Raw genomic sequence first — 25,807 nt, forward strand, 5'->3', positions numbered from 1 at the left:
GATGTTCCCCAGAAAAGCACCTAATGTTCTCCAGCAGCTGCTGGATAGGCAGTCATGGATCAGACTAGTTAGTCCAAAGTGAGGCACCTGCAATGTGTGTAGTGTGGATGCTGGGTCTTCAGCAGCATTTCAGTTTACAGATCTGTTTAGTTTGGTTGATTTACTTGAGGCTGTTATAGGTAGTATAAAGCCGCCTCCTTTACTTTCCTGATCTCTGTTGTCTTGGAGAAAGTCCTGTGTAAGAACATTGGCTATTTCATTATTTATTTTGCACTGTGTTTACTTGAGATCTATTTTCATGATGGACTGCTTACTGTGTGTCTTTGTACATTTTTCTCCAGTGCATACAAATTTTAGAAGAGGTGTCCAGAAGCAGAAAGTATGTAACTAAAATGAACTGAGGCCACAGTGTTTGTCTCAAAAGCAAGTTACTGCACCTTAGAAATACTTACTCAACAGTGCGAAGAAGTGGCACTCTCAGATGAAGAGGCAGCCTTGACTCATAAGAGCAGCGGACAGAGGGATGGAGGTACAGAGGAGTTGGGAGAGCGTGAGACTGGAGAGGGAAGGACCTGACGACAGAAAGGATGTGCCCGTACAGATTTTACCATGTGACTTTTTGGATCAGGATATATAACAGCTGCTTTCAGTAGCACATACCTATCTAGTTCAGGTGTCTCTTAAAGAATATGTATTTGGCTTTGCACAGATTTTTGTCATTAGGCAGGTCAGTACACACCCCAGCACCAATGTCTTCTGAAATTATGTCTAGTGTTAGAGTGGATGAGGGAAGCCACTCCAATAAGACTCCAAACATTTGGAGCTTTTTAGTTCCCTTGTGCTGGTAGTTGTTCCTGGAGTATTGTTGTTTTATATTTTGAGAGCATATAGGCCTTTGATCAGAACTGGAGGACTAGCAGATAAGTGCTGAGCAAATACATGGAAAGAAACAGTTTTTATAGGCCTGAAATAAATCCTCTGCCCTGCTGTAGGAGGAGAGAGGGAAAAATCCCAACTGGCCCATATGTGAAACAGTAAATGGGTCCACCACGGCCCACATGGAAAAATAAATAAAACCTGCTGAATTGGATTGAGCTCAGGAATGTGGATCCTTTATTTTGATCCTGGGGATTAGCTCCCAGTCTTACCATAGCAGGGAGTCTGATCTTGTTCTCATTGAAATCCAGAATCTAAATCCACATTAACACCATAGAAACAGGATCAAACCTTGCTATCTAAAGTGAAAGCAATCTGGGAGCTTAATCAGCGAGTGCTGTGTGTAGTGTGAGTGAACGTTTGCTGGGAGAGTCCCTGGGTAAGAGCAGAAAGCCCATTTCAAGCAGGTGCTGGGGAAAGATGACCCACACGCCCTTGGGAATCCCTGCAGTGGAAGCAGTGTTAGAATAGAGAGACAATATCTCACCTGTTTCTTGGTTTTTAAGGTGACCTTTACGACTCTAAATCAGATTTTATAGCCTAGTATTTCTGCATGTTCCAGATGATTTTGGGATTATTTGTTTTCAGCTTTAGACAAAGGTCAGCAATTAACTTTCAAAGATACGTAAATAGTATAAGCAGGGAAAAGATAATTGGAAATTCTGAGTATAGATTTCAGCGTAGCAATTTCCGCTTATGTTTTTATAAGAGTTCACTGCTTTTAATAGTGTGGATCCTGTTGATTTCATGGGAAATGTATGGCATGACCATTTTTAAATGGGTTTACAGGGCCTTCTGTTCTTCTAAGAATATGAATTATATGCTTCAGCTGAGAAGCAGAGGCCTTTGAAATATGTAGTTTTGGAGCCAGACCTGGACAATTGTAACTCCTGTTTCATAGGAAGTGAAAGCTGTCCTCAGGGTAAGGTGGAGTTCCTTAGGTCAGTTCTGTCCCATTTTCTTCCAATTCCCCATCTTGGTTCAGAATTGCAGAAATCTCACTTTTATTTTTTCTTATAATTTACTTCATCTCACGGAAAGATCACTGTAGGCCATAATTATCTCAGTCAGGTCACAAGAATCTCCTGCTGTCAGACTTCTTGACAGGTCTGTGGGGCTGCAGAGGTTGAACACTGCTGTGGTTGTGAACTTAGTCATCTCCTCTAATGCAAATAAAATACTTTCTGGTAATATTGTCTCCGCTGCAGAGAAACACCAAATTTAGCACCCCCAGGAGACTTTTGGACCATATCAGAGAGTGTTTCGGTGAGGGTGGAATGTCTGTAGTATTGCTAAAGGAATGTGAAGCATCCTGAAAAGGGATCAACGGGGCCTGCAGAGGCGAGCGGAGCTTGCTGTAAGGAGGTGGAGGAAGGCCAGTGGAGCTTGCCGTAAGGAGGTGGAGGAAGCACAGCAGAACGGCCCTGGTTGCTCTCAAGAGGAGCAGTCCTACGCATCTCTGCACATCTGCAAATCTGGGCCTTGTCCGTTCGGCGCAGAGTGCCTTTGGTTCCACTTCAAAACAGCAGTTGCGTGTATTCGGAACTGGTCATAATCAGACTCTTATTTGAGGTTTTGTGCTGTAACTGCTGGTTGGTTGTCAAGAAGGGATACAATTCCTGACCAAGTAGGGACAGATGGGCCCCTCAAACCTGCTTTCTCTCAAATACTGTAGAGCACATATGAATTCAGTAGTTATTTCCTTACTTTAAAGATATACACATCCACTACCTTCTGGCTATCTTTAGCAATTCGCCTGATGAAAAACCAAGATGCAAAAAGATATTAAGTGGTTCAGTAGTTAATGTTTTTTCCAGGGCTCTTTAACCGTATTATTGTTCTTACTGTAGTATTTTGCACTCTGGTGGAATACCCAAGTATGAAATTAATAAAGATCATATTTTATTACATCCAAAATAAATTGTTATATTTAAATGACCTTCCTTGAAATTGGTGATATAAAAACTGTAACGTAAGAAGGTGTTTATTTCAGAAAAAATAATTGCAGTATTTGCTTGAAGTATACTGAACATTTGGCAGGATTTCATACTTATGCTAAGGAGATGTAAACCAGAAGCTGATAATTTAGCATCTACTATAAAAAGGTCCAGTTTAAAGTGGAAAGAAACATTCTTCAACTATTTTTTAGTTAAAACTGAGCTCAAGTATTCTTCCTCTGAATATTGTATGAGTAATTCTGGAGCCAATGTATCACTGACCTTGAACTCACATTACTTTCTGAATTTGCAAAAATGAACTTCCTCTACCCTAGCCCCTAGATATATGTTAATGCCATCACTGAACAGAGCTCGCTCTGTGGGGTGTACCTGCAGCGGGCCCACGTTTGCAGGTCCTGCCTCGAAGAAGATTTGCAGTTGGACTGTGATGGCAATGGGAGACAGCATATTGGTGCTTTGCTCGGACACTTCTCTCATGGTTTTGTGGATATCCCTGTTGTGCAGTGTGCATACCCTTCTCTGAGAGCGCCGCTCTTGTTGGCAAGACAGACTCTGGTCTATTGATTTGACTGTTAACTCAGTTTGCTTGGGCAAATCACAGATTTCCTATATTTGAAATGGAAAGTAATAACTTTCTGCCTTTGTAAAATGCACTGAAGTAAGTGTGTTGTACATTTATATACGAAGAGGCCATTCGGGCAGCCAAAAGCTGGTTTGTATTGACATGTCCTATTCAGGGCTGGTTTGGTTTATAGTTAATTTTAAATTGAGGCTCTTACTGGAAGGAATGATCTTATATGTTAAGTTAGATGCAGACACTCTGTTATAACATATACATTATAGCTAATATATATTTGCTCTTAACTGGTCTGTAATTGGTTAAGGGTTAGTGTTAAGTAGATGATTTATTTCCTGTAAGTCCTGCCACTTATTAAAGTTGTGACCTGCAGCAGGAAATGAGGTGTGGGCAAAATGAGACTGAACAGCTGCAGATTTTTGTAAGGGGGAAGTACTACTTAGCAGATTTCTTATGTCAATTCAGCGATTAGGAAATAAAACTAGGACAACAGAGTGTAAATATGTTCCTGATACACTACTGACATTTCAGTTGTTTTTGTTAATAGCAAATAATTTTCCAATAGCAAGAAAGATTTACAAGTCTATTTGTAGGCCTTAATAGTTGCATAGCATAGCAGACAGACTCAGTATACGGAGTACTTAATAAAATAACATATGATTATTTTTAATAGAAAAATTGTGAAACCTGTTAAATATTTTCTTAGACACATTTGACAGTTTTCAGTCTAGTTATGTGATGTACAAATTCCCTGATGCAAGATAACTTCTAAAACAGTTCTTTAATTTTCCTAGGGGAAGAAACCGTGATTGCTGTACCACATGGGAGTCGCAGTGTAAGAATTACCCTAAAAGGACCAGCACACCTTGGTATGACTGAGCTGTTTTATGTATTTATTCATAGGCAGAAGATAAAAACAGAACCTTGTATATGAACTCATCCAAACTTTGGGAATATGGGTAAGATCATGACCTTGATTCTCTCTTCCCATCTTTAATATCCAGCCTGGAGATAGTCCTACAGAACACTGGAAGTCCACTTAGTAAAAAGAAATAGTATACATACTGGTGATTTCTAAATTTATTTAAAACAAGTAATTCTTATATAAAATGTCTAAAATACTCTTAATCTAGCTGCAAACAGTTAGGTCAGATTACCTTCAAAGGCTTATGTGTAGGATCAGTAGCACTTCTATAACCCAGCACCAGATTTCTGTGGAAGAGGCTGAGATAGTGTATATAGTCCAGTTGAAGTCACATTTGGTCAGTGTTCAAGGAAAAGTTACCTGGGTAAAAGCAAGGTAAGGTAAACAAAATACAGAAAATAAACTACACATGTGCTGTTTCCTTCTAATACTTTTGGACATTAGATACCATCTATGAGATACAGTTTGCTGTTACGTTAGATGTTTGTTTCCTAATACTTTCTGTAAGGCTGATGGTAGCATCTGTGGTAATCTCTTTACCCGTAGGCCTACTTTGCATGAAGAAATAATTGTTTCAATGCGAAGTGGGACTGCCATACCAAGCAATTAAATAAACCATCCATTTAACATTTTGAGCAATTTTTTATTAGTAAAAGTGACTTAGTCTGAATCATAGAAATAAAAAGGACTTCTACTGCTCTGAGATATGTAAATAGAAGACAGAAATGCATTCTATTTGAAAATTGTTCCTATGTTTGTTTGCTTTGAAGAATATATTGTCATTTTCTTTCAAAGAAAAAAAATCAGTAAGACTTCCACTTTAGAGCAGCTCCAGAGTGACAATAACTTCCAGATAGAACACTGATAACAACAATGTTCAAATATCTTGAAATAAGTAATATTTATGTAAAACTGTTGCAAGGGATGTATGAAGGAGGCGTCATGACCAGTTCAGGTCAGGACTCTTGGTTTTTCTTAAGTAGTTCTGCAGAAGGAAGCTGTTGTTTCAGCTTTGTATGAGGAAAAAGGTACTAGATTCAGTGGCTCCTAGGGGATTTCTGGAAAGTTCCTGAGGAATGCAGCAGCAACTTGGTAACTAAGTACAGAGTGCTCCTGGCTTCCTACCCAGGTGGTTCCGTAAAGAAGCTGTGGCTTGGCATTACCTTTGTTAGCTAGTTCTCTAGCTGGACGAGAATTGTGAAATGTTCCTTTAACCACTTCCCCCAGCACGTCTGTTTGCAAATCTGTGAGGATTTAGACATTTTTTACCTAAAATTAAAATGACAGAGGTGAAAAACAAGTGAGAGCTGTTGTGGGGGAGGGAGGTGGAAATGGTTTCTGGCTTCTTAGCCAGATCTTCAAGAACTGATGTTCTAGGAGATGTGCATTGGGACAATTTGCTTGTCTGCCTTACTGTATGTAATGTTTGCGGGTTTTTGTCACTTAACAGAAAATATCAAGTGATCTTTGGTCTGCAACTTACTTCATTGGCTTCTGTGTGGGTGTGCTGGTATAATTAAAGGCAGAATTTAAAAAATAATCACCTATAAATACAGGCTCCATTTGTCTGGGTCATTCTTCCTGGCTTGTAAGGAGTTGGATTTAACTGGTGGAGCAGGGTCTACTTACTGTAGAATTTTATACTGCCTCCTGTTGCCAGTATACATTTACTCTTCAAGTAAAGTCAGCAACCATAGTGAATGCTCAGAGAGTACTATGGAGTGTCTGGCTCTTTTCCCTTTATCTTGTGCTCTTTTGTGCTTCATCCTGGGCTTTATGATCTGCTCTTGTTCCAGGGAAACACAGCTGCTGGATTAATCAAAAATGGAAATGTGGTTGGAGATGTAGCGCCTAACAGATTTGAAACAGATAAATGCTCTGAACGTTGTTTTATAATCAGCAGCTTAGTGTTTTAGGAAACGCATCATTTCTTTGTAGCTGGTAATAATAAGCATTTTGTTTACATGTATGGACACTTTAAGACAGGCGACAAATTCATCAGGGCACAAAGGTGTTACTTTAGATTTTTTACAAATAGGTCCCTCTTGTACTTCTGTCTGCTTGGGTTTTATGAATGATTTGGTGGAAAATAACTAAATAATTAGTATCAAAATGGTTATGAATAAAATGTTTCATTGTGTTGGTTTTGGTTTTGTTTTGGACTACTATTATGGCTTTTCTAGCAGTTGTTTTAAGGGCATTAGAATCAAAAGACAGACTGAAAGTTCCCTGAAATTAATCCTCCAGCAGAAGAAACAGGAAAACCAGAAGCTAATATTTTTACAAGTGGTTAATGCTAGATAACTGAGTTCATGAACTTAGGGAGGTTAAACTTCACTAAAAAGAACTGAAACTCTTTTTTACCCCCCTTTTTTGTCAGTTTCTGCTCTGTTTGCAGTGATTTGCATTACTGGAGAGCATTTAGCCATACATCTGTGCACTGCTTTGCCTTTTGGCAGATGCTAAGAGGAAGACAATGTTGCTTGCATTTGGAAAAAAACCACATGTTTTATTTTGGGCCCCTGTATTGTGTTATCAACAAATGAATTTTCACGGAAAGGATAGAGCTTTTGGGTAGCAACGGAATTGGCTCCTTCTTGCACTGGGAGCAGGAGCTATTTCCCTGGGAATTCTTTCATGCTTCGCTCTGCACAGTGAGGTGTCTGCAGTGGGTTCCCCGTGCCACGCTGCCCTACTCCTGCCTGCCACTCAGACTGTGAGAGGATTTTGTGGTGGGTCTTCCATCCACAGCTGGCGAGGCATTTATGTGGGGAAAATGTTCTTTTTATCAAGGTAAGGGAAGCAACACAAAGACAGACAGTTATAGGTCTTTGGCAGCAGTGATTGTCTTGCTAGGCACAGACACAGGTGAGTGCTCAAGAGAATTCCCTGTCCTTATGACTCTGCACATCTGGAGTCCTAAAGACCACTCAAGGAAATGTTTTCTTAATTTAGGATGGGGAAGCTTACTCCTGAACTTGAATTTCCCACCTCTTCAGGATTACAGAATCCAACAGAACAAATAAATGTTCAGTGAATTCTTTTTGAAAGCTTGCCTTTAAGCCAGTTGGTAAAATCTTTGTTCCCAGTTACTGCTCTGAAATCAATAAATTATCTGTTATATACCCTAGATGCTTGGTTTCACTCTGTTTTAGAAACCTGTGACGACAAGCACGAGATACTGCTGAGCAGGAATGTATTGCAGCAGAGGTTATCTGCTGTGCTGTGGAATAGCTCCTCATTTCCCTGTCTGATGCACTTCTGGGAAAATCTGAGCAGCTGTTCTAAGCTTCACTGACGTGGCCTCCAGAGATACAGGCCATCTCTCTGTAGCTGGACCTTGCAAATAAACACACGCTTTAGATTCAGATCTAGTGTAGTTATCATATTGTCAGTTGCTGAAAGGTGTTCTTGGTTTGTGTTTAGAAAAACATAAAAATTATTTTTTTTATTAAGCAAATTAGCATAGAGACTGTAAAATAATGCAACCCAGGTCACCAAATTAACATATTTAACATCTTTTTTTCTAAGAACCAGGTATCTTGCTTTGCAATATTAAAAGCTAGTTTCAAAAGGGTCCTGTACTCCTGAAGATTCTACTGACTTTCTGTGGAGTTGGAAGTACTTGAGATTAGCTGATTTGTCTCTTATTCAACAAAATGACGGAATAAGAGGCATGATGCCTTAATACTTACTGTTAAGCAGTGTAAGTTTGGGGTCAAGGCTTGCAGAAGCTTAATTCAAGAATGCTGAGTTCTGGATATTTAAAAGGTTATATTGTAATGCAGTCAGGAAAGAAAACTTCCGTAAAAGTAACAAATAAAAATATGCAGTAATGATCTAAATACTTGTTGCTTTTTCTGCGATTTCTTTATATCTATTTGTTCCTTATGGAAGTGCATTGGACAGTGGGGCACGTTGATTCCCAGAGATTTATTTTTTCTCTTTGACAGAGTACATTTGATTGAACACTAGATACCTACCCTGTGATCTACATAAAGTAATTTCCGAGAAACATATCCTTCCTTAAACGTACTTCCAGCCATATATGTGATCTTTGGTAAAGCTATGAGCATAGTTGAACCTATTGCTTAGAAGCTGGGTAATGTTGGTACTTTTCAAGGAAGTTAATTTCTTCTAGAATTTCTTCACTCTCCCTGTTGGGGATGCTCCAGAATGAATGTGTATTTTAAGAGCTCTTAAGGAAGAAAACAGTAACAATGGACTGCAGCATTCAGAGTATGTTTTTTCAGTGCAGGTAGAAACAGATGCTCTTAACCTAAATTATCTAGGCTGAATTAGATAACTGTTTAAAGTACCAAAAAAGGCAAGGTAGCTGGAGAAAGAGGGTATTTATAGCTCATCAAAAGGTTCCTTTTAGCTAGCCTTGAGCTCATCTGCGATTCATGCCTTTCTCATGCAGTGCTCTGATAGATTGTAAGCAGACCGGGGTATTTAAGTCACGCAACTTGCTGTGCCTGTGTGTGCTCTGTTATGTGGAGCCCAGAATTCTACCTTCATTGTGAATATCTTCCTTTAGCTTTGTCCATTTACAGTTCAGTCAGTTTGCTGGAAGTGGCTCAGTCCTAAAATGCTTCATCTGTCTTCTGGAGGTTGTGGGCTGTTTAATCTGTTTCCAAGGTGCACGGAACAGCTCAAAAAGGGTTTTCATCACCACCTGTTCTGAGAAAGGGACACCCCTCCAGCAGTGCTGCAGATACCCAGCTCCTGGCCGAGCTTTTTGCTCACATGGAAAATACTCAAAGTAGAGTTAATGACCTCTGGAATGGGTAGAATGATGCAGGTATTGAGGTGAGTGTTTGGTGTGTTTAACACCATTCAGGCTTCTCTGCAGACTGCTGAAATTGCTAAGATTTTGAGTTGCATGGAAGTAGGAATTCTTTTTCTGTGTATTGGTTCTATCTGTTTTGAGGTTTTCCATTTGTCTTGCCGAATCTAGTGCTTTATAACTATATAGAGCACTTGGTGTAGGAAAAACTGCCTCAGAATTGCTTCTGATAGGGAATAGTGTGTTCAGTCTGATATTCCTGTGCTGACATGTCATGCGTTATACATCAGCATATAATCTGAAGCAGCTAATATTCTCACAGGTATTTTGTGTGTATTTTTAATGCACATACATGACTTTTACTTGCAAGGCACAATTGTGAACATTACTTTCTGATTTTCTTGAAAATAAACAATATACTGTTTACGTTTACTAATTGCATGTTTCTTCTTTAGTTATAGAGTCAAAGACACTACAAGGAGACAAGGGAGAGCACAGTTTCAATGCTCCTGGAACATTTGTCATAGAAAATACAACTGTGGAATTTCAGAAGAGTACAGACAGGGAAATCATAAAGATCCAGGGACCTCTTGGAGCAGATTTCATTATCAAGGTGGGATGTGTCTATGTACAGATCTACAAAGTTATTGCAAGTATGTGCAACAGAGTAGGTGGCTGTCCATCAGGTTGTAGCAATACAACAAAATCTTTTAGCTGGCAAACAAGGAATCCCAATTACAGTCCGGAGATAATTTATATTAAGTATATCCAAACAAAATAAAATTATATGAGGTTAATGTCTTTGATGTGGTGCCGCAGGATCTTTAAATGTAAAAATGGCCAAGATTTTTGTTTTAAATATTACTGAAAGAATAGCAGCCTGATCCTGTGCAGTGGATTGGTGTTAATCCAATTGAAGACTGCCACCTACTGAACCTGAGCATTGCTTCCAGCAGCGCCCTGGAATCTCCCTTAGATGTTGCTAATCCAGCTACTGACTATTTCTAATCCTTTTAAATTTCTCTCCTACCCAGACCATGTACTGATGGCTTGCATCACACATGCAGATATTTATACGTAGAAATATATCAATATTTGACTGCTGGAGGGAGATAGCCATACAGTTTTCCATTGGCAATGACAGATGTTTCAGTATTAGCACACCACTTAGCTTTATCTGTCACGTTGTAGAAATAGACTTTCAGTAGTTTTAATTTTGTATCTCGAATATCACATGTGCAGTTAAACTCACCTAAATATGAACCAGTGTGCTTAGACAAATTATAAAGTTTCCTCTCTAGCAAATTTTAAAAATTTTTCTAATAAAGTGCTAAACCAGAATACAGTTAGGAACTTTGCCAGTCAAGGGTAGATAATCAAATAGTCACATTAGTACCTTGAAGAATTTGAAAAACAAAACAACATACAAGTGTTTGACTATTGGAAACTTAAATTTAATTGTTACTCTAGACTTGCTAGAGGTTTTATGCCTCTTATCATGTTACTCTCTGCACTGCTGTTATATCTGAATCATGTTTTGAAAGGACATGAACAGTGGAGTATAGTATACACATGTGTTGTAATGGAAATTTCTCCAGACCAGGTACTCTGGATCAAAGGAGAGTGTGGTTCAGTTCTTTTTCTATCAACCCATCAGTCATCAGTGGAGACAAACAGAGTTCTTCCCCTGCACAGTGACGTGTGGAGGAGGTAAGAAATGACAGTTCTTCAGGAGTATTTACAGCTGAATAGAAGTGGCTGATTTAAAGACTTTATTCTGATTTTTATTGATTAAATGTTTGTGTTTCTTTGCACGCTGGTGGTTCTTCAGAGAAATAAATGACAGAGTAGCAGGTAAATTGGCTGGTTAAGTTGTTATGAGCATAGGGTTTTTATACCTTATATTACTGGAAGTCATGTTCTTCCATAAAGAATTACCATTTGATTAAGGACTTTGACTGAGAAATAAAGGTATGTCATTCAAAGTGGAAAATGACAATTCATAAAGGGTATTTTTGGAAAGTGAGGAAAGAAATACAATGAGATTTTAAAATAAAGGTAGTCAAGAGAGGAAGGAAGAAGGTATTTCTGGTGTCAGTAATAGACATGAGGGAGAGTTTTAGAACACTTGGTTTAGAAATTAGTTACACAGAAAGCAGAATAAGTAAACAGAATTTAAAGAATAGCTACTATCAATACCTTTGACTGTCTGATCTTAGACACTTAGTCCTGATGGTAGGTAGAGCAGCAGGTAGTGTGCCATAGCATCTACTCCTGGTTTAAATACTACAGTTTATACAATGGTCAAACGAAGTGCAGCTCAGCTCTGCTACTGCTCATCCAGCCCAGCCCACTGCTTGTCCTGGCTGGTTGTGCAGAAAGCTGACTCCATGGACGGAGAAGTTTTTGCCGTTGTAGATAGCTATTTTCAGTCCAGCTAGCGTTACCCAGATCACCTGAAAAACAAACTGGGATACTAGTGATACTGGTGTAGTGATTTTTATTTTGAGAGTACAAATACAGTTTAAGTAGTTACTTGGGACATGAGTAAAAAGTGAAAGATCTTTAAAGCACAAACAAAGTCTGAAGATTTTTTTGATGGACCATTCATTTTGGCACTTGCACCTCATTTTAATCTGAAATGCAGACAATATATGTGTATACTGTGTAGTCCCATGGGAAACTAATGTATCTTATAAGATACTTGGCCTCACGAAGTGTGATTCTTGCTGGAAATTTGAGCAGCAATACATATCCTCTGATGATTCCATCACACTGTGTTTATGAATTTTTCCATAACCTGTCTGACAAGGGAAGAAGTGTAAAGCATCACAGTTATTTCTGAAGACTGCATGTAAACACTGGATAACTCAAGGGACATATTTACCATCAAATTTATTGGCTCAAATCCAGCCTTATTCAGACTGGTGTTATGATTTGAAAATTATAGCTACATGCAAATCTCTTTGAAATTAGCCAGGGTTTTTAATGCCTTACGTTGTAGCTGCATGTCTATAATATGAAACTGGTACCTTTATCAACAGGGCTTGATACACTTGATGGCAGTCCTGAGAGAGGCCAGCAACTGAAGCACTGAAACTAAGCTGCTGCTTACTCGTGATAGTAGTCACATAGAGTGGCATGTTACTGAGACACTCAGGGAAGTTGTTTTGCAGTTGCCTGGCTTTAACCTGTTATCTTAAAACGGATTTAGTATCCAGATTTTCTGTTTGGCATCTTTTGCTGGCAGCAAAAGAAAAAGTTCCTCACAACAGAGACTTGGAATCAGTACACAACCATTCCACACTTGGATGCTGCTTCTACATTTAATTCTGTAATCTCCATGTGTGGGAAGGGGTAGTGTGACGGGCATCTCAGAAAGCAGAGTCAAGCTTCAACGAGCAAGAATGTTTAAAAATTGTGTTTATCTTGTTTGCAAGTGGCATATCATCTGAGTCCTTTCAGTACTTAGAAGAACTGGAACATACATGATTTGAGCACTGGAACTGCTTAGTTCTTCTTTATGGTTATCACTCTCATGCATGATGACACTTTGAATCAGCCAAGAGACACACAAGTGAAGCCATTGATATATGATACTTAGCGTTTTCAGTAGATACTGGGGCTTGTGCTGTTAGTTTATTGACTCTGTTTGGATTTTAATTCTTGTGGTTTCAAACTTTTTTTTCTTTGCACATACCATAACATCCTCCTCCTCTCCTTAGTTTAAGTCCAAGTCAGCTTTTTTGAATGAGTCTTTTTTTTCTTAGCCAAAAAAGCAACCTAGTGGTTTATAAAACTCAGATCCCTTCTTGTAGCCAGTCTCCACACAGATTTTTTTCTTTTTTATTCCCACCAAGCAGTTACTTCAAATTTTCTTTTATTGGCTCTTCAGCTAGGAATGTTCATGAAACTATTTCTTGGTTTTCTACAGTTTAACTTAGCAATGTTTTGGATCTCATCTTCAATTCCTCTGACTTTCTGGTTTAAGTATTTATTTTTTTTAGCATGCATGACTGTGTAATATAGCTCTCTAACATACATGGTAACCCCTCCTTGGGGGAGGGCAGTTATAAATTGTGGAACGTGTAATAGAACCATTTGACTATGTAGGGTTGCCTCTGTGACAGGTGAGCTGCTTCAGTACGTGTATTTTTGCATCACATAAAAATATGTATACTTTTATACATAAAATGTTATTAGAATAATGTGCCAGAACCTCATCTAGTGTGAAGATAGGTTAACATAATCGTTATGCTGAATTGCCTCAAATGAAGATCTGGTCCTGCATGCTCCTGTGCAGTGACTCCTTGTTTAAAAGCAACCCAAAGAAGACTGACACAGCAAATTAATTCAATGGGCAGTTCATTATTTGGGGGGGCTGGAATAAGGCTCCTTTAATTTATCAATTATCAATTAAATTACCAAAATTTAACTTTGCTTCTGCATTAGGTTATCAGCTTAATTCAGCTGAATGCTTGGATATTCGTCTGAAGCGTGTTGTTCCTGACCACTATTGTCACTACTATCCAGAAAATAAGAAACCGAAGCCCAAGCTAAAAGAATGTAACATGGATCCCTGCCCTTCTAGGTTTGTATGGCAAAAAAAAATTAAGTGTGTGGTATAGTCAGTTACAAAGGAACAAGCAGTTGTATTTATTTCAGTTTGTTTCATCTTTAAGGCTACTTAATCTTGGTTGGTTATTGCATCTGTTAAAAGTCGGTGTCCGACACATCTGCCAGTAGATTTGTGGCACTTTGTCAGTGTTGCAGAATAGGAGACTTTGCTTTATACAGAGATGTTGTAAATATCGATTTGTCTCTTCAAGGGCTAATTTCTACTTTATGCCTTTTGGTGAGTGGTGAGCGCTGAGGTTGTGTGAGGAGGACAGATCGTTTGCCTGCTTTTGGATTTATTGATGCTGCCATTCAGGATTTCTCATTAGACAGACAGTAGCTCCAGTTCTCAGGCAGCGTACAAGTTTCGCACATGGTTTAACTTGGTTTATTCATCTGCCTCCCATAAAAGTTTCATTCTTCATTTGTACTGTGGAGTTGACAACTATTAAAGTTTGATGGATTTGTTTGTTTTTTTACACTAAGAATAATAAAAAAAAAAAACACCCAAAATCATTCAAAGTAAATATACTTGTGGTACAAATACCACAGAATATTATTGCCAAATTATAAAGGCTATAGTATACATAAATTGTATTGAATTGCACTACAGTATTTCAAACTAACTTTTGGATTGTCTGGTGAGGTTTCCTGGCTGTGCTAAAGAATCTTAAAATAACATCACAGTATCAGGTCCCAGAACCTCACATTAATATGCCAGCTGGCCAAGCTAGAGTTATATGCAAGAAGAAAAGGAAACACTCTCAATGGATTTCATTTCCTATAGCTAAACTGTCCATTTCCTTTCGTTTCTGTTGAACATAGTCATTGATAGTGACCTCTAACAGTTATAGATGTGCAGACTTTCAAGTTTTTTTTCCTGGAGAGTTGATCACTATATGGAGGGGTAAGACTTCAGTAATGCTTAATGGCAATGGGTGCCAAATGTTGCAAAGCTGGAATGGGAAAATTAGGGAAAGAAAGGGTGTGATAACTTTTTTTTTCCTTGTAAATTTAGCTTATACAGACAGAAAAAGGGAAGGACTACTGGATATTATACCATATTTCTTAGTAAGGCTTTAAGTGTGCTCTATGCTCTATTGTTGAAATAAACACTCTAAGATGGTCCTAAGCACCATTCAGGACCTATCTGGGATTAATCCTGTGATGCATGTATTTATTATGCACTGCCACTCATGTTCCTCAGCAGTCTTTGTTACAGATAAAAGTATGTAACTATTTTCTTGCTAATGAAGTAGCACAGACCTAAAGGATCACTGATAATAAATTTATCTGCTGAAGGCTGGCTCATTTATTATTTTTTTTTTTATGGTATGAAGAAACTATCTGGTGAATAGATCTCTATCCGTGCAGAAGAATTAGGATTGTACGAGTCATTGTTTGCCACAAGGGTAATGTGTAATGAATGTAAGATTCCATCATTTCATGTTGGGAATTGCTTGCTTTAAGCATGATCATGTAAAAGTATCTACTTAATGGACAGTCTTGGGTATGAGAAATAATGATGCAATATTTATTTTGTTGACAGTGATGGATTTAAAGAAATCATGCCCTATGATCACTTCCAGCCACTTCCTCGGTATGTATAATCAGGATAGCATATGTGTCAGCATTACCACAATTTTCTCTTCAAATACACTATTTAACTACTAAGATCATGGAACATCATCTGATTTTTTTTGCTGTACAGGAGAGCAAGTTCATAACAGTCCTGTACTCGTTAAGCTTGTGATTTATTTTGGTGTGTTCTGCATGATTAGCTTAACAGTAAGAGATTATTATGCTCTTCTTGAAAATATCAGTATGGAAGACTTCAGAATAGACTTGTCCGTCTAAGCTTTCTCCTGCTGTGGTGCTGAGAAGTGCATCTCCTTTAAAATGCATGCATGAATCCTTGTCTTGAAAGGTTCTTATTTTGAAGATGTGTGCAATGAATATATTCTTTTATAGAACAGATCCCCCTATCTTACAGGACTCTAGAAATTCTTTTTCCCTTGTGAGGTCTCATTCTTCTGCTCTTTTTTAGACCTATACTCTCTTTATTGGCATCAAGGCTGACATGTTACTTTAGAGATTCTGGCTTGTCTGAATATGCGGTGCCTAAAATTAAGTCATCAGAGCACAGTTTGTTGCCTTTTATTTAACCTGAATCAATCACAAGAACACAAAACTTCTCTGGAGTGCTTAGATGTTTTGTAAAGAATGTTAGGACTAAAAAGCATTGAGCCATATTTACTGTTAATATAAAGAATTATAGTTGATGGAGTTAGATGCATATTTATCTGAGTTGAACCTCTGCTTTATTATGTCATGAAATGAATAATGTGTATTTTTCTAAAGAAGTAAAGATATGAAGTAATAAGAATGAAATCATAGACTTGCACGGCTCAGTGGAGCTACTGATTACAGCTGATATAAATGTCATAGTTTATTTCTGTACCAATTTACACTTCTTGTGGATCTGCTGTCCTGTGATGTGCTTTGGCTTTCATACATAGATTGAGAGGGTTTTTTTTCCCTCTACAGATTTATTCTGTAAAGTTTCATAATTATATTCTGTGTCTCTCCACTTCTATTTTTTTTCTGCCAATTCCTTTGTACTTCAGATCTCCTCTGGAACTCAGCACAATTTATTTACATGAGTATTTCATCTTCTGAACTGCTCAGGGCTTGGAGACCAGTTGGAAGAGAAATTTAATCCCCCTTTCTGTGCTTCACTGTGCTCAGCACGTTTGCATGACTCTGTGGTGAGATAGATTATGTCTGTGATAACGCTGTGGGCAGGTTCTCTTATTTCAAACACTGAGAGCTACAGACAAAGGCTCACCTTGTTTCGACACCTCAGCGTGTCCTGTCAGAAGGTATCATGGTCTTCCTGGGTGATGCTCAGGAGTAAGAACTGTAAGATAGCAGATGGCCAAGCAGGGCTCAGAGTTTGTGCTGGCAGGAAGGAGAGAGAGGAAACAGGCTGTGTTCCACTGGGAAGGTGCATAAAGAAACACAATGAAGATGTAAAAGCACCTTTATTGTTGGAATTTCTGAAAGAAAACAGCAGCTGGAACAGCTCGGTTGTATACCTGCATCATGAGGTGAATCTGGTCCAGCGTGGATGCAAGTCATGCTTCAGTGTGGCAGGATGTATTTCCTCCGTGCTCTTGCCTGTCAAGTAACTGCAGTGTTGTTACTGCTGAACTGTAACATCTGTGCCGGTGCTGCTGGGGCTTCTTCCACCTTTTCTTTTTGCTTTTTCTTTTCTTACCTGTTTCGTACATGCTAACCCAAGCATGTTCTTTCAAAGCAGGCAGAAAACCGAAGTGCTGTAGACATGCTCGAGCAAAGCTGTACAGACTCCTTCACCTTGACCAGCAGTCATATATCACACCTCCTACATAACACGAGGGCCATGTGGAGGACTGCTTTGCCGTCCTGTGGCGTTTACCACTGCTTTCCCATTCACACGCGGAAGTTGTGGGAAAGTCATGGTGCGCACCACAAGATCTTGAAAGAGTTCTCCTGTGGCTAGAGTTGTAAATGCCCCACTGAAATATTTTTACAGATGGAGAATTCTTTTGAAATAAATAGAAAAATTTCCCAGGATGAAAATTTTCTTTTAAAGCTTTTGGAATGCCTCCATTTATTTCAGACTTGTTGGACTGTTGAGGATCCCTTGACAGCTGTGGGTTCTGGAAAGTATCTCCTTGACTGCTTGCCCAAGAACCCCCCTTTTCCCCAGTAGCCATGGACCTCACTCCATCTTGAAAATGCTTATGGGAGTATGGGATCTGGAGTGTGTTCGAAACTGATGAGATAAAGAAAAACAACTATAAAACTTCATGCTATAAACACTTGCGAGGCTAGTATTACATACAGCACAGTGAGCCTTATATATATAAATCCATGAGCTGCTAATTCATTGAACAGTTAATTGCTCTTTAGTTGCTGACTTTTTTTAAAGAAAATGAGTTAACATTGGCTGTTCATTTAAGTCAAAGAGAAGTGTAACTGTTGCTTCTCAAATATATTCAGTACTTATGATATCGGTATCTGGGCATACAGCTTTATTTGGAATGCTTTTGAGTATATATTCTGTGGTTAATGTTCCATGGCTTGCTGTGTGTTTCATACTCATTCTTCTGTTGAGCTTAAGCATGATTAATATGTTTTTGTAGGCAGTTTAATGCATTGCTTAAAATAGGAAGTGTCCTTGATTTACCTGCTGTATCATAGGTAAGTAGGTAGTAATTAATTACATTTACCTTTGATTTATAGGCCTTTGCCTCATTTACTTTAAGATTATTACTTCCTTTATGATAGCTAAGTTACTCTTGATGAATTGGTTTTGGTGGGATATTGTAATACTTGCTGAGTCCATTGTTCATAATGGGTGTAATTTCTTTCATGATCCTTTCTGAGCCTCTGCAGTTATAATAGGAATAAATTTTAAACTAACAGGACATTAATGAACCATAAGATGTGCTTCAGGACTCAATCATTTCCCAGGGCTTAGCTTTGTTTAGGGTGGGTGATGGAAAGAAAGCAAGAGATAGGAGGTGAAGGGTGAGGAAAAATTGCATGGGGGTCAGTGGAACCTGTAGACAAATGCTATGATAGAAGCTTGTTGTCTCTAAACATGACAGGAGCAGGGTGTTATTTAAGTTAGTTTTTCTTGAAAAGTAATTGCTTAAATGTAGATTCATGCTAAGGCCAAGAGATATGAAGCAGAGTTTGTCACCTAAAATCCTCCATGTAATTCTCACTTCAGACGGTGCAGCAATTTCCATCTTTATTGTAGTTGTGCCTAAGTTTTGGATAAGTGTCCATTCTGAAGACATTCCTTCCCGGTAGGTTGTTTATCATCCCTCTGTTGGAAGTTACTACCCCATAACCCTGCTGATTGTCAGGGCTGTGTGAGTTTTCCTTAACCTCTGCGTTGCCCTGCTTCACGACAAATCAGCTTGGTTAGCTGAAGCAGCTGGAATGGATGAGCAGCTGCCTTTTGCTTGAAGCAAGTTGGAAAGTGTGAGCGCAAAGTCATTCAATGGCATTTTAATGAGTGGAAAACTCTTGTGGAACTGCAGTGGTGACCAGCCAAATGGTACCTGTCACAGTTTAATTTGTTCACAGTCCTTATGGATGAAGACAGTTTGAAATGAAATGACTGGGTTTACCCAAAGCAAGTATTACAGTTCCCATAAAAATTCCTTCGTGAACAGATTTCATAAGGGTAGTCTGCATGATGTGGGCTGTGATGAGCAACTGTGGATAATAACACCCTCAGTCAGCCCAGTCAGATCTGTCTTTGTCTTTGGACTTCATATAGTCTCAAGTCTTCTCACTCTTTGAGAATGGTAGTAAGAGTATATGTGACCATGTAAATTAACTGTGAAAAATATTGTATTTAGATGATTTAGACTATTTGCAAGTAAAATCATTCCAGTAATAATTCTCAGTATATTTAGGGTTTTTAACTCCTGTATGAGAACAAGATTTTTTTGCTTATTTTGGAAAATGTACTTAAATTTATAATTCTCTTTTTCTTCTCATTTTGCACATGAATTCTAATGAATAGAAGGTAGCTCTGTAATTCAATGTAGTTATATTCAGTGTGTGGTAAGAATCCAGCAATCAAACTACAGTTTGTTTTATTGGCACTAATGTGGGATGCAATGTTTTTCACTTCTGGTGGAGGTTAGGGGAATAAAAAATAGCCTTAGTTTTAATATATGTGAGTTCTTCTTCCAGGTGGGAACATAACCCTTGGACTGCATGTTCAGTTTCCTGTGGAGGTGGTATTCAGAGGAGAAGTTTTGTGTGTGTGGAGGAGACCATTCATGGAGAGATACTGCAAGTGGAAGAATGGAAATGCATGTATGCCCCTAAGCCCAAGGTCATTCAAACCTGCAATCTGTTTGACTGTCCTAAATGGATGGCGATGGAATGGTCTCAAGTAAGTTGAAAATTAATTTGGACTTTTATTCTTGTTTTCTAAGGAAAGCCTCTAGTCTTTTGTTACCGTGTATTTGTGAGCACAGAGCTATTAGAAAAATATAGCCCTGCAAGCATAATTCATAGTACTTACTAGAAGTTTGCACTAAGTAATTTGGCCTGATAATCAAAATGTTAACATGTCTCTGTGGAGAAAAATGCATATAGAATTATTTATGCCTGTTAAATTCCTGCTTTGCACAGAGGAGAAATTAGAACCAGAGGTCAGGCCCCTTTGCAATCAGGTCATTTGTCTCCCAGTTCTTGATAAATGTAACATTTCACTGCATTTAATAGCTAAAGGCATGTCTGTCTAGGGGCTGACATGTCTGCAAGGGTGATTTTCCAGCATTCTTACCTTTCATTATAGTAACAAGAACATAAAGCCAACTTATCTTGGCTGTAGTTATCTGATACAGTCAGATAGCTCAAATCTTCTATAATTCCTTAGTTCATCCAAATGACATCACTGACATACAGTGAAGAAACTGTTCTTACAGCACGTCTGCCCCAGCTTTTAACTGAAAATGACCACTGTGAGAGAGCGTATTCTCAGTACATAGCCACCTCTGTTTCAGGCTTTCGCCAATCAGATAAGCTTTACAGAACCCCAAGAAATCACTTGTATTCCCAAAACCTAGACATTTTTTTCCAGCATCAGCCTTTACTTTATTCACCTAACAATGCAGGGACAAAGTCATGTCTCTGATACCTGATGGATTGTGGAAGAACTTCAGTGAACGCGTTGTCAGTACTTCTAGCTTGCTTTTTAACAGTACTTGTAAATATAATGTGAGAGTGTGAGATGGTTGCATTGTCTCCTGCAGTGCACTGTGACGTGTGGCCGAGGCTTGCGTTACCGTGTGGTGCTGTGTATTGACCACCGTGGGCAGCATGTTGGTGGCTGTAATCCACAGCTTAAACTTCACATAAAAGAAGAGTGCATCGTGCCAATACCATGTTACAAGCCAAAAGGTAACTGGAATTTTGTCTGGGCCTGTTATTGTTTTACATTTTTGTGAAGAGAATTAAAAGCCCCTGGTAACCTTTTTCAGAAATGCCAGAAGCTGGAATTTACTAGGTCTTATTTCAGTCTTGGCAGAAACAAGTATTTTAATTATTGGCGCTAGGAAAAGTGCCCTGCTGATATTTTTTGCTGATAATGGACCAAACTGTCATGAGGTGAACGTGCTAACTAAATCTCTACAGCCTGGTCAAATCGAGAAAACCAGAATTAATGCGTTTGGCATGGGGAAGAGGAGCTGTTCAATAATACTTGAAATGGGAGTGATAGTGCATATGTATAACCTGGGATCTTGTTTGTTTGCATCTCATTAAATGTGTCAACGTTCTCAATGGGTCTCATCAGTTCATTAACTTACAATCAAACTGCTGTCCTTCGCTCCATTTCTGAATATTTAAAAGGTCCGTAACAATGATGTAAATTGGCAAATACTCCCTAAAAGAGTTGGTAAAGCATAAAACAGCAGGTGGGAAGGTAAAAAAGGAAAAACAAAGATGAGAGGGAAAACTAGTATATCTTGTCTCTTGCTCATTTCTGTCCCTCCGGACCCAGAAAATTTTAGTGGGTGCTGCTCCCGTTCTTTCAGTTTTTATTTGAAAGGCTGTATTTCAGACCGTCACAACTCACCATAAAGATTTACATAGAAAAAGTGAAAGCTATCTCTAGACAACCCTGTGTTTCTCCTCAGGATGTTTTCAGACTCTAGAGAATTCTTCAAGCAGAACACTATGCAGGGTTAAACCATGAAGTAGAAACTAGCACTGAAATGTTAAGAACCTCCTTCTGGAGTTTTACTTAGGTTTGGAGGCGCAGATCCTCAACTGACTTACAGTACTCCTAGGAAAAAGCATCACAAATGTATAGGGTGTATAGACAGATAAAAGAAACTAGTGTTGTTTTTTTAAATTAATTTCCAATTTTGGGGAAGCTGGCAAAATAAGGAAAGAAAAACATTTTCTGTGAAAATTTTATAATGCAGCCAGTCTGTCTGGAGAGCAATGTACATTTGTTATGCTCTGGCTTCTTTCTCAGCTCTAGACTTAAGCTATGACAATAATCCATTACAGCGAGATATAAACTGCAATCAGCTAGAAACTGCCTGCAGTTAGGGAAGATGTGGGAAAGAAGTAAAAGATTACACGGGAATGGAAATTGGATGACTGGTACCCTCTCAGTGAAAAGGGGTGTCAGAATGGACAATCATCATGAAATCATGAATCTTCACAAATCATCCTGAGAAATTTTCTAGTGTCTTATGTTTTACTATTCAGTGTATCTTTATTCAAAAGTATTAGATGAGTAGGCAATGTAAAGTGTGAAGTGCTAGGGTGAATAATGCTAATACTTATTGCTTTGATTTTTGGAGGAATTACTGAGTGTTGGGTTTTTTCCTCTACCAGAAAAAAATCCTGTGGAAGCAAAATTGCCATGGTTTAAACAGGCACATGAAATGGAAGAGACCCAAACAGTCTCAGAGGAGCCAACGTAAGTACATTGTCTTTTACAGTGAAGAAACATTTCTGGCATATTTTGCAGATCATCTGGAATGACTGTTGCTATGCAGTTTGCTTTGACAGTTGGCCCTCCTTGGGAGAGGAGTTGTGTTGTGAGCTGTTCCTAATTTTACATCCCAATAGCTTTGCTTCTTGAGCTCCTGTTCTGGATGACACAGAGCTACTGTATTGTAGTGTCCTTATATCATTCAAGCAATGCAAAGGGATCTTAATTTAACCTAATTAAGCCCTAATTAATGCATGAGGAAGCGTTTCAGCAGATGTTAAATTCAGTTTTATCCCATTCATTGCTGTTACCTCAAGAATGTAGTGGTTGTATTAAAAAGCAAGAGGTACTTTGTAGGGTTGCCAGAATTTCCTTGGGGGGTGAGACCAATGCATAAAGAAAGTGAGAAAAACCTGCTGATCTCTGAGTTTAGCTGAATCTGTGGGGATAAATTGTGATATTTTGCACGTGTGTATGTGAAATAACATCTGGATTTTGTGAGTCCCCTTAAAAGCTGATGGGGGTAAGCCTCACAACATTTAAGTCCTGGAGATGAAAGCGTAACTTAAATCCAGCTACACTTGTTCCTGTCCCTTGTATGTTGGGACAAGCACATGACTGCATACATCCCCTGTGTGTGTTTCATGCATATATGTATCTGTGTAAGCCAGCAGAGGCAGGACACAGGAACAACCACAAAACCACAGTTGAAATGGAAAGAGAAAATTAATTTTTGTTATCCCAAGACCCGAGGGATCTCTGCAGCAACACCTGGGCAGAGGCACGCAAGCAGGAACGTCGGCACTGCAGAGCTTTGTCCTTGCTAGTCAGGAAAAGGAGAAGAAAGAAAGATAGATCTTGGGCTTGCTGCTTTTGCTTGTACATATCCGGGATTTTCGCAGGCTTACTTTTGCACTGTGCTTTGATCTTTCCCACAGCAGGGCAGGAATCTCAAGGATGTTCGATAAGGTGCCTCTGAGTTTCTCACAAGCCTCTGTTATCTAACCACAGACATCTTACCCATCCAAGCATACAGAGCTAAACAATAATTAGTGTGATATATTTGTTTTCTGGCACCCCAGCTGCAAGTCACTTGAGAATGTTTACAATCCTCCTTGCCAATCTTCCATTGTATTCCCACAGTATCTAATATAGTAAATATATAGAACATAATTTTCTAGAAAGTAGTAACTTTCTCTAAGGTTTTCACGAGACATTTGAACAGTATTTTGTTGTGCTTTGCCAAATTCTGCACTCATTTATAGTAATGTTAGTTTAAAACAATTTAGATGAGCTTACTGAAGTTACTCTGGATTTATATTGCTCTGAGAGTGGAGTGTGCCCTACAACTTCTTATTTTTATTCCTCCATCTAGCTATTCCTGGTTTTTGGCACACATGACCAACAGGTGTGATCATGAGTAATAAAATCTTTACACCTGCACTGACTCACAGAAGAAACCTCTTGCCAAACAGGTGTTTGCATAGTTATGGTGACTGTACTTTAAACTTTTCACTGCTCTAGCTTCTCAGGTCAAGTGTCAACCTACTGTGAGCAGTTATTTCACTCTCCAAATTGGTGGCCCTGAATTCAGGCAGGGTAGTAGCTAAGATATAAAAATAAAGTGTGATTGTTGAAGGGGGTGATGCAATCCAGTGAGTCTGTTGAATGTCAGCATATCAGAATGAAGGCATGTGAGGCCATCTCTGTAAAGAGGATTCAGTATGAAGCTCTAAAGAAAATGATCCCTAGCATTACAAAATCATGCTGTGGCAACCATGAGCTAATGTAGTCTCTCAGTTTTTAGGATCCTTCAGCAGCAGTCTGACAGAACAAGCAGAGAGGACTTGCAGGGACACAGCAGGCTAGTTCAGAGTATATTTAGAATATAATAGAGCTGAGCCGGAAACTTTGTAATGGGTTCCCTTGTACCTTGTCCTCACAAAGAAAGCAGTTATTCATGCCTTCCTAGACATGACCGATGTATTCCACTGCAGCCTCACAGTGTGAACGCAGCCATGTGTTTGAGTTCTCAGTGTACGTCCTGTCACAGCTGTGCAGTTTTGCAGTTTCCCGCATCTGTTTTCTTCTTCTTTTACTCTGGAGACGTAGGTTTTCTTCATCTTTCATTCATGATCCTCATCCTGTCCTGAGAATCTTTCCTTGACATTTTTCAGAAGCTTCATCACCTAAGTCTGAAAGGTTTCTCCAGCCACTTCTTGCTGATGACTCTTCCCTGCCATCCCTCTCTTTACAGAGTTGTACTCAGTGTTGCTGAGGTACTGTGCTTTCCTAGTCTGGGTACTGTGGGCTGTCCTGGGACCCAGCCCTAAAGCTGCAGCCAGATTCCCCTTTAGTTTCTTTTTACCTGTCGTCTTCTGCCACCTGCTCTTACTTTGTTCTTGTAAGGAAGCTGGCAGGTAAGGAGAAATAAGACACAACTGATCCCTGACATCATCACTTCTTGCAGATTGTCCCTCGGTCATGTGGACAGTGGTTTGCAAACAGAGCAGTTTCTCACTAGATGCTTTAAATCTCATACCCTAACTGCTCCTGGCTTTTCCAGCTTGAGTGAGATTTTTGGGTCAGGGTTTAGGATTTTAAAAGCGATTGTAACAATAGGTTGTTACTTCTCCCAGAGTAAATTATAACAAGATTTTCCTCTGGTTTGGATCTATGTAACTTTGTTTTCTGTAATTTACACGTGGCACAGTGATAACTCATACCCCACCTCTGCCTAGCATGAGGCTTATAATTTCCTGGGAAAATGCCATCACTTTTAATTTTAGTTATTCACTTGTCGTCCAGACTTTAACCACAATATGAAGTCTCAACTTCTAGTCCATCCTTTTATTACAACTGTCTTTCTATGTTTTTGTGTGATATTTTAGTTGATAATGAATAAGAGAATAAATGCAGCTGTGTTTCAGAACCCACAAATGATGGATATGCCAAAAGTAGCTTGTGGAAGATAAATACTTCTGCCGCTGTGGTCTACCACGGCTGGTGTCCTGAATTTACATAGAGGGGGAATGTTCAAAAGCTTCTTTTTTTTTTTTATTATTAGCAAAATAAAAAATGACTGCCCTTAAAGTGAGGCCAAGAAAAATGTAGGTCTGACCTTTATAGTTTTTAGTTGTGGAATGTGATGACAGTTGATACCAATCATTATTTTAAACGTTCTTCCCTTGAGCCTTCTTAGTTACAGTGGGATTCGCAGAGAAACTCCAGCAAGGTTTTAGCATCCTTTTTATTAATCGTAAGTTAAAGAAATAGGCACCTCAACTGCCTTTCCCTGTTGTGGCTTAGGAAGAAACTAAAATGCTTTCAGAAGCTGTTATATTTTTTCAGCAACCTGAGCTAAAAATTAATCGCTAGGTTTGTGGAGCTGCAGTTGCTGAATGTGAAACTTCTTATAAAGGTTGCTGCTCATTGCGCCTGAGTCATTTTCACAGAAGTGTCCCCATCGTGCCTT

General features: G+C 38.9%; 1 protein-coding gene across 7 annotated transcripts in view; it reads left to right on the plus strand.

Annotated features, from left to right (window-relative positions):
* Positions 1-25,807, plus strand: part of ADAMTSL3 (ADAMTS like 3) — a 189,421-nt gene that overhangs the window by 115,845 nt on the left and 47,769 nt on the right. For all 7 annotated transcript variants that reach the window (XM_074917213.1, XM_074917215.1, XM_074917218.1 and 4 more), the window contains 8 exons: positions 4,266-4,340; positions 9,641-9,798; positions 10,784-10,895; positions 13,638-13,776; positions 15,352-15,402; positions 19,566-19,770; positions 20,636-20,783; positions 22,233-22,317. In XM_074917213.1, coding sequence (XP_074773314.1) covers positions 4,266-4,340; positions 9,641-9,798; positions 10,784-10,895; positions 13,638-13,776; positions 15,352-15,402; positions 19,566-19,770; positions 20,636-20,783; positions 22,233-22,317 — 973 coding nt within the window. The remainder of the gene's footprint in view (positions 1-4,265; positions 4,341-9,640; positions 9,799-10,783; positions 10,896-13,637; positions 13,777-15,351; positions 15,403-19,565; positions 19,771-20,635; positions 20,784-22,232; positions 22,318-25,807) is intronic.

The sequence above is a fragment of the Athene noctua genome, chromosome 13 (assembly GCF_965140245.1).
Source record: "Athene noctua chromosome 13, bAthNoc1.hap1.1, whole genome shotgun sequence".
Taxonomy (NCBI): domain Eukaryota; kingdom Metazoa; phylum Chordata; class Aves; order Strigiformes; family Strigidae; genus Athene; species Athene noctua.